This window comes from Sinocyclocheilus grahami, unplaced genomic scaffold, assembly GCF_001515645.1.
Source record: "Sinocyclocheilus grahami isolate Dianchi unplaced genomic scaffold, SAMN03320097.WGS_v1.1 scaffold180.1, whole genome shotgun sequence".
Classification (NCBI taxonomy): domain Eukaryota; kingdom Metazoa; phylum Chordata; class Actinopteri; order Cypriniformes; family Cyprinidae; genus Sinocyclocheilus; species Sinocyclocheilus grahami.
Window position 1 is genome coordinate 484,813 of NW_015505359.1, and position 8,788 is coordinate 493,600.

The 8,788-nt window shown below is 37.2% G+C and overlaps 2 protein-coding genes across 3 annotated transcripts in view; one reads left to right on the plus strand and one right to left on the minus strand.

Moving 5' to 3' along the window:
• The first annotated feature begins 278 nt into the window (after positions 1-278).
• LOC107594161 (ankyrin repeat domain-containing protein 22-like) lies at positions 279-2,149 on the plus strand. Of its 2 annotated transcripts, none has more exons than XM_016284117.1 (5): positions 279-682; positions 889-996; positions 1,247-1,324; positions 1,443-1,545; positions 1,951-2,149. In XM_016284117.1, exons 1-5 carry the CDS (start codon positions 494-496, stop codon positions 2,079-2,081), a joined length of 609 nt encoding a protein of 202 aa, XP_016139603.1. In that variant the 5' UTR covers positions 279-493; the 3' UTR covers positions 2,082-2,149. The 2 variants fall into 2 exon arrangements, with proteins under 2 accessions (XP_016139603.1, XP_016139604.1); XM_016284118.1 differs by having other exon boundaries at positions 458-682; positions 1,443-1,541; positions 1,951-2,102.
• Positions 2,150-2,380: 231 nt separating this feature from the next.
• LOC107594160 (lysosomal acid lipase/cholesteryl ester hydrolase-like) overlaps positions 2,381-8,788 on the minus strand; it is a 29,772-nt gene continuing 23,364 nt past the window's right edge. Inside the window, exons 7-10 of the mRNA XM_016284116.1 lie at positions 4,548-4,694; positions 4,381-4,452; positions 3,467-3,535; positions 2,381-3,042 (exon numbers count right to left, since the gene is read on the minus strand). Of these exons, the coding sequence (XP_016139602.1) occupies positions 2,809-3,042; positions 3,467-3,535; positions 4,381-4,452; positions 4,548-4,694 (522 nt within the window). The 3' untranslated portion in view covers positions 2,381-2,808. The remainder of the gene's footprint in view (positions 3,043-3,466; positions 3,536-4,380; positions 4,453-4,547; positions 4,695-8,788) is intronic.

Here is an 8,788-nt window from a genome sequence, read left to right on the forward strand (position 1 = left end):
TGGGAAAATGGCACGTATGGTCACCCTAACACACGACACGACACATTGTTTGACGGTGTCCCAGAGAATCATCTTTTTTTAAAATTGTTTTATTTTTTATTATGGCTCTACTGTGTTAACTTACCGGTATATCTTCAGACCTTGAAAGACATAATATAGCCTATTTCTATATGTAAAGGAAAAATACAGCACTGCGTAAAGACAATTATACAGTGTTTATGTAAATAAAATGTAACTTTTTTTTTGTTATTTTAGCTGTAATTTTGTATATGGAAAGGGCGTGTTTGTGTAAAGTTATCTGTCATGCTTGGGATGTCACCAGGCCTGTTTTACTCTTCACCCTATCTGATATCAAGCCATGTTTCTAAAATCGCCTGCCTCTTTAATTATTCTTTAGTATCTTATTTTTATTAAATGTACTGGATCTAAAATAATTAATTGTTTCATGTACATTTTTCAAATCATATTTTGTGCTGCTTTCTTTCCATAGCCTATGTGTCAGGCAGCTTATGACGATGACATCCACAAGTTGCAAAAACTGATCTCGGCTGATACCAGAAATGTAAATGTTCAAGATGAAGGAACAGGAGACACACCGATCATAGCCGCCTGTAGACAAGGAAACCTCAGGACTGTCAAATACCTTCTAGATTGCAATGCAAATGTGTCTATTAGAAATAAGGTATTGCATAAGTGAGGAGCCTGAAAATAGTCCTGGTTATCGTAATGCTGTCGTTGTATTGATATGAGTGAGTCTAAAGCTCAGTGATTTATTTTAATGCATGTTGTTTTTCTGACTCACCCTGTGGTAAATTTGATTGATGATTGTTTATTCTGTGTGGTCAGCTTGCTTATTTAAACATATCTATGTGTACATTCTTCCTTTAGAAAGAAAGGACTTGTTTGCACTACGCTACAAGAAGAACATTTTCTTTCCTGGACTACCTGATGATTGCCATTTTAATGCCTATCTTGTTAATTGGTTATCTTATAATGGTAGGTTATCGCTCAGTCATGGCATTTCTGGAAGAGACTAGTAACTGTCTGAAAAAAGAGACTAAAATTGAATATTAATCTTAACCTGCTGTGTGAGATCAGGAATTTCCCTGAGATTAGTGTACAGGAATAGAAAGTGTTTTATGTTTTAAGGGTGTTCTTGTCCATCACATCTGACTTTAATTTATGACTAACCTAAATGTGTTTAATTATACAATATTAAAGCATTTACCTTTTTATCTCTCAAAAGGAAGAGAAACAAAGAAAAAGTGTGAAATTGATGGAGCTTCTGTTGGCCACTAAGGTAGAAGTAAATGCTGTAGACTATGTAAGTAGAACACTCATGTTTTGTGAATTTTTTTTCTAGTGAGAAATTGGGTAATTAAGAGATTATGATCATGCAAAGGATGTTCATGGTATACTTTGTGCATCTTTGCTTTTTTCAGAAGGGGAACACTGGACTTCACTATGCGTGCCAAAGAAAAAGTCAAAGGATCGTTCCATTGTTATTGGAGAAAGATGCAGATGTTTCAGTACAGAATAAAGTAGGTAAATTATTTATAGCAATTATTTGAACAGGAACTGCTATATAGGGATCTGTAACCTTACTGTTTTATTTATTGAAGTAACTTTAAAAAAATTTAAACTATTTAATCTACATGGTAGATAAGGAAAAAATGTATAAAGTAGTGACAGGTGACATAGAGGTGTTGTACTGTTTTTAGCAGCAAATCATTCTCTTAATGTCAACTAAAAAAACTTGGTAAGTGAATGTTAAATGTTACATTTGCTGAGAGTGACAGGATTTGAAACTGGTGTTGATCTTGTGAAACAAGCATTGTACATTTTGTTTTCTGTTTTCTCTCTCAAAGTGGTGTGCTAAATATATATTAGTATTTACACATTGTATGACTCCATTAATAGTTTGACATGTTGTTTCTGTCTTCTTTACAGAATCATCAAACCCCGCTAGATATTGCAAAGAGACTACAATTTCACAAAATTGTTACAATTTTAACAAAATCAATGTGAGTATTAGAGGACATGAGTGTGTGGTCCTTTACAATTCACCATCTGAATTTTAGATGAGTTTTCACCAATTGTCACAATGTTTTACACTTTTTGCACCACACATTGTTACACTTAATGTTATAAAAATAAATTTTCTCAAATGAAAGATGTATTTAAGCATATTTGATTGTTTTTTTTTTATTTGATTACTCCTATTTGTATTGTTGATTTTCTTATGTATATTGATCATTTAATGTAGTATATTCAGTTTGTTTTAAAGTGTTAAAGTTTGTTTTTAGCACTGCAAGATTTCATATGGATTTGGTTTGAGTAAAGTTGTTGGTTTAAATGTAAAATCTCTCACCAAGCCAAGTTACTTTTTGTATACACGTCTTCTGCACCAATGTATGTTTATTTCAAGTCATGTTTTACAAAATCCATCCATTATGTGACAAAACCTTTAGACACTCCATGAAATGCTACGGTATAGTGAGTTTGTAGATGTAGTTGTTAGTAAAAGCTAGTTAAACACATTAAACAAGTGCATGTCCTTAAAAGGCAACACCTGATCATGAGTGTAAAACTCTGGTCTCTGGGTGATGGTCCGAAGGCTTAAATCAGTTTGTAATATCAAATTTACATTCGCAAATTGCTGATTTGGTTAACAGCACCTCAAACAAATGGGTTCATCTGCTTACAGAAAGAACAAACAAAGAGGTTCAAAAGTATTAGTTCAAGCTCAAGGAATGTTTAAAAAAAAAAAACTGCTGATAGAACCTACTGCTCAATCAAAATGTCTCTTCACACATTCTCCCTCATCATTTCGATCATTTTGTTGTACATCTCTTGTGGGGCATCCAAACCCCAGATGAAGTCCAGGTGCTCCCAGTGCTTAATGTTGCGGTGGTACACCAATTTAGGTATCTGTGTAAGCAGTACAGCCACGTCATGAGGATCTGCCAGAGTATCTTGCCCACCAGACCACAAGGCTGTGGGTACTGTCATGTCCCGCACGTTGTACAGGGGAGGGGTCGACTGATAGGGGAGACGCAGGAAGAGACTTTAATACTTCAAGCACTGGTCAGTTTCACTACTGACTCAGAGTGACAGCAAACATGACACATTCATCCTCACAAGAGTCTACATTATTTCAAAAATCCCCTGGATAGGCAAATTAATTGTACAGTTAGTGGTGAAAATAGCTTAAAGTGAAATTCTGTTATCATTTACGGATCCTCATGTCATTTCCAAACCTATATGACTGTCTCTTCTGAGGAACACAAATGAGGATAGTGTTTTGAAGAACGTTGGTAACTAGAACTGGAAACCGAAGCTGTTTGGTTAGGATTTGTGTTCAGCAGAAGAAAGTAATGTATATAGACATGAGGGTGAGTAAATGACAGAATTTTAACTTTTGGGTCCCTTTTAAGGGCAGAAATAGTCAAGTCCTCAATGTTACCTGATTATAATGTGCCATATTTCCAGCTTTTCCATAATCATAAGCCATAAGCTTACTGGATTTCACAGCCTGTACAAAGAATACAAGAAATGTATTTAAAATCAGGTAAAACTATAAAGTAGAACGTTCAAATGTTTGATAGTGCCTTCTGTATCAAAGAGCAGTCTGTGTGGCTTTTATTGGACCATGTTGGTGTTTGTTGGGTCAGTGTGAACATGACAGTTGTTTCTTAACATAAATCCAACAGACATCTTTACATTGTTTGAATTGTTGCTGTTCGGTGGGGCAGTGTGAACCAGCCCTAAGACATACAACGTAAGGTGTGGTCTGCATTTTATTATCTTTACAAGTAATTGCTGCCATGTATAACTAATGTCTCACTGAATCACTCAGCCTTTTGCCCTATCTAAAAAGATTGTGTTCACACTGGATTCCTGTCCATCCACTTTAAGGTTCCCAAACAGTGGTAATGTGAATCTAAATTAAAATGGGACTTAATATAATTTATAATAATATTCTATTATATATATATATATATAAAATTAAATATATTATGTATAATTATATTCTGTCATATATATATATATATATATATATGACAATATAATACAGTGCACCTGAGAACACATGCAGGGCAATGTGGTCAAGCAAGTCCAGAAAAATCTCAATGCAGCTGTGGGTCTCACCAAAAATCCCCTATTGTAACACCTCAGTGCTTCTCTGCTCTGTCAATTCACACTGATATTGAACTCTGAGGCAGATGAAGGAACTGGTGTTTGTGCTTTCACTCATTTTGAGGAAATAATGTTTTAAAGTGTATTGCAGATGGAAAGGGACATTCAGTAAGGCATATTAACATGTCACATAGAGACTGTGAGAGGTTTTTTTTTTGTTTGTTTTTTTTGTTTTGGTACCTGAGCCCAATGAACCATGTTCTGGACTGAGGTTCCTGCTGGGCAGTGTGTTGTGTACACGGGTGTTCTGCTCTGAAAAAGAGAGATGAAGGAACTCATGAAGAAACATTCTCAAATCCATTGAGATAAAAAAAAGTGTGATTTAACAAAGCTTAAGAGTGTTATACCATGTTCAGGTTTTTCTCATCAAAACCGCAGAGAAGAAAGAAGATGTTCCCGCACAGCACACTCAAAGGCTTTCTGCTGCAGAACTCAGTGGCAAAAAACTTAATCAACTCATTCTGAGGAAAGAAGTCTTTTCTTCCAAAGAGATCCTACAAAAGTGCAACAAAAAACATATTATTCTGATAAATTATCACCATGGCTGTATGTGCATTATTGAGCTGATTCCAGCATTTCTTTTGTATATGTTTACCTAGAATGGAGCTAAAGTAAATAGGTTTCAAATAATGTTTGTGTCTGTAACAAACTCGAAAAAATGATACCATAGACGATACCATCGTCCATCGCCGATGGCTGACAGACATCACGATGTTAAGCTGACATCGTGAGACCCCCCACCACCCCCTCTCCCGCAATCCGCCGCATCCCAGTTCCGTGTTCGGAAAGGAAATTAAGTGTACTATGGAAACCCTAAAGGGAATAAATAGCCTACGAGATGGGAGGATAAAAAAAATGTCAATACTTTTTCTTGCAATTATATCGTTGGGTAAGTATAGGCGACTGTATATAAAGGGAGCATCAGGGAGGCGCTATTGAAACCGCTTTTGATTGCACACTCTTATTTTACTTTCACTTTTGAGATTTGCGATCACAAGGACTATATACTATGGAGCGGCAGTACCACACATTTGACAAGATTAGATGTTTGTCATTAGTGCTCAGGATCTGCAAATCATTCGCCATCGTCCTATCAGACATTTCTCCTTACTCTGTGTACGTGGTAAGTGAACTTTCATGTACTGTAATGCAACAGGCTACTGCTAGCAAGCAGCTAACCTTTTAGTGCCCAAATTACTAAAAGGTACCTGTTCTGCCCCAGGTATGTTGAACGTAGTTCCACTGAGACTTGTTGGCAAGGTGTCTGAATGCTTGGTTGAAGCTCCCCAGCCCCTTTCATGTCTCGATCTTTCCAAGGCACAGACCATTTCTTTGGTTTGCCTTCAAAGGACAGGCATATATGTACAAAGTTCTTCGCTTCAGGCTGTCCCTGTATCCTCACATCTTCACGAAAGTTGTGGAGGCTGTCCTTGGCCCTCTCTGGGAAGTAGGCATTTGCATTCTCAACTATCTCGACGACTGGCTTATTCTTGCTCACTCACAAGAGTTGGTTTGCGCACACAGGGACATGGTCCTCGATCGCCCAGCCTGGTTGGGACTTCGGGTCAACTGAGAAAAGAACAAATTCTCCCCTGTGCAAAGTATCTCTTTTCTCAGTGTAGATCTGGACTACTGTCTCCAAAGGATCTCTCACTGGATTGTGGATGCGATTCTTACAGTCTATCAGGCCAGAGACTTACCATGCCCACTGGGAGTGAGGGTGCACTTGACCAGGGGCGTTGCTGGTAAGGTATTGAGCTTGCATATAGCGCCTTCCCCCTCTCTGAGGTGGTAATATGCATTCAGTGAGTCTAGTTCAGTTTCTTCTTATGAATCCTGGACTACCCTTCCATTACTCAAGCACTCCTTAAATAGCTGAGTTAGCGGAGGAACTTGCTACAAGAATCCTACTAATTATGGGTTAGTATCCCTCTAGTGAACTCTCTTAATGGATTAGTGCTCCATATTTTGTGGCTCCCTTTGGTGGCCCCATATCTGTATTAGTGTTTCCCCTAGACAGACGATCAATCTGTCGCTTGTTTCTGTGCTTGGTAGCTCTCCACTTGTACGGTGCCCACCACAGAAACCTTCCCTATGCAGTACTTCCTTTCAGGAAGTCCATAGGTTGTTTCTCCACATGTCACCTCCCCTTTGGGTAGGATGTGTTCTCCGTAGTGTTTTTTCCCCACTCTGGGAAATGAATGCTTTCCCAACCAGGACTCTTCAACCGCCATTTCTTCTTATTTTCTCAGAATGGAGGATAGGTAAATTTGGTTTTAAATTAAAAATTTGAATGGAGGAGGATAGGTAAATTTGGTTGTGACTTGCTGGTCTTGTCAACATCTGCACCCCCATGGACTCGTAACGCAGTTCAGCAGCTGTGGCGTTTAGTATAGGGACTAGAGATGCACCGATCGACTGGCCTGGGACCTGAATTAGCCGATTTTCCTCATGATCAACCCAGACCGGTGACCGGCCGGTCAGTCTGCCGATTTCCGCGCCGGTCCATTTTGATGTCACACTTACACTCACATCCGCATGTAATTGTAAACATGTCATTTCGCAAGAGAATTATTCTGATTTTAATTGCATTCAGTGTAAACGGCGACTGATAATGTATTTATGTTGTGCCAGATGAGGCTTTTGCAGCCTGAGTGAGTGTGTGAGAGAGACTCGTACAGAATTCAAAATTTATATTTATAAAATATGATTTAGGTAAGCAGTATTACACAGCCAAGATGTTTCCCCGAATATCAATATCAACATGATTGCAGTGTGACACTGACTTTATGCAATAGTAGTTCAATAAACAAGAAGTTAAAATTAAGTGACTGATATTTTAGACAAAATATTGACTGTTTTTGCTCAATTTAGCTGACGAAAATAGTTCTAATCAAAGCCACAGCAGAACTGTTGTGTGTCTACGAGTAACACAGCGGTGTTTTGTTAGTGAATGAATCCACGTTTTTGAACAAATCGAGTGAGTCAGTGATTCAGTGGCCCATTCATATCCCATCGTTTCTGAATGAATCAGCCATTTGAACAAATCGATTGAATGACTAAATTTCTCACTCATTCAAACCACCTAATGGTGGTTTGATCATTTTTAAAAGCATTGCATTTTCCCCAACATTTATTTGTATGTTTAAAAAATATGTAAAACATTAATCTTATAAAATTAGTTATGCATTTGAAATGTTGCGGTGTAAATGCATTTATGGCACCTCAGCTTCATCAAACAGTGTGTAATAGGGATGGGAAGATAACCCGATTTGCTCGGTGCATCGGCATAAAAAGTTAACGACGCGATGCATCGGTTTAAAAAGTGTGTATAGGCTACAAGTCTGCATTTGTATCACAATGCATCGTTTCTAACATATTTGCATCGGTAAAAACTATTTATTTATGTATAATTACTAGTGGATGCGCTATACTTTTATTATTTAGAAAGTGACCAATAATCTGTGATCTATGTATTTGTTTTTCAAACGCATTCTCTCATCACCGCTGCTGCGTGAATATGACGAATCACAACACCACGGAGACCCGAGAAAAAACTGGGATTAAAGTCCAAAACATGACTTGAAATAACCTAACAAATCAATCGGGGCTAAAGCAGTTCCATAAACGACAAATGAAGTTCACACAATCTCACTAATTGGTGCACGCTTATTCCCTTAAATAAGCCCTTAAAGGGGTCATGATGCTATTTTAAAGATCATTATTTTGTGTATTTGGTGTAACAGAATATGTTGACATGCTTTAATGTTCAAAAAACACATTCATTTTCAAATACTGTACATTATTGTAGGTCGTCTATGCCCCGCCTCTCTTAAACGCTAGTTTTCAACAAAGCCCCCGCCTTTGACAAGCGCAGTCTGATCTGATTGGCCAGCTGACCCAGTGCATTGTGATTGAACAGACTGAGCGCAATCGAATAGGAGCGCAAAAGTAAATATTAAAATATACATTTTGCTAAAATATTTGTTGTCGGACATTAAATGTGCCTTTTGTAGAATTTTAAACCTTTAAACCTTCGTATTTTTATGATAGCAGTAAGTGTAAAGGGACTATTGAAATGGGTAAATCAAATGTAAGCTAGTTCAGTACTAATTACTAAGCTCAAATTAGTTAATGTGTGTTTCAGTTTAGAAGTCATTTTCTTTATTATTTATTTTCATTTTAATTAAGTGATTTTAACTTTTAATTGAGTTATTTTAATGCTTTAAAGAGCAATTTTAGATTGTAATGTTCTGTTCTGATATCTGTTCTGCAAAGGTACAGCTGTCATAAAACCAGAGACAGCCTTTCTGCTTGGCTAGAAACTGTAAAAAAAAAAAAATTCAATTAATAGCGTTCCAATTGGTCAGTGTTAGAGGAGCTCAGCTTAGTCTGATAGTTAACCTGCTTTAGACCAGGTTACTTTCCCAGCATAAGTTGCCACAGTGACTGAAGTTGATCTATGTTAAATTTGCTTAATGGAACCAAATAATTTGACAATGAGTCAGACTAACTGAAATAAGCCTGGCTTATTTGGTTAACTTGTTTTATGAAACAGGCCTTGAGGCATTAAAAGTGATCATATTTT

Coding starts and splice junctions, on each gene's coding strand:
- LOC107594161 (XM_016284117.1), top strand. CDS start 494: ATGTGTCAGGCAGCTTATGACGATGACATCCACAAGTTGCAAAAACTG. Junction 1,325..1,442: donor AAGTAAATGCTGTAGACTAT/GTAAGTAGAACA, acceptor TGCTTTTTTCAG/AAGGGGAACACTGGACTTCA. Junction 1,546..1,950: donor TTCAGTACAGAATAAAGTAG/GTAAATTATTTA, acceptor TCTTCTTTACAG/AATCATCAAACCCCGCTAGA.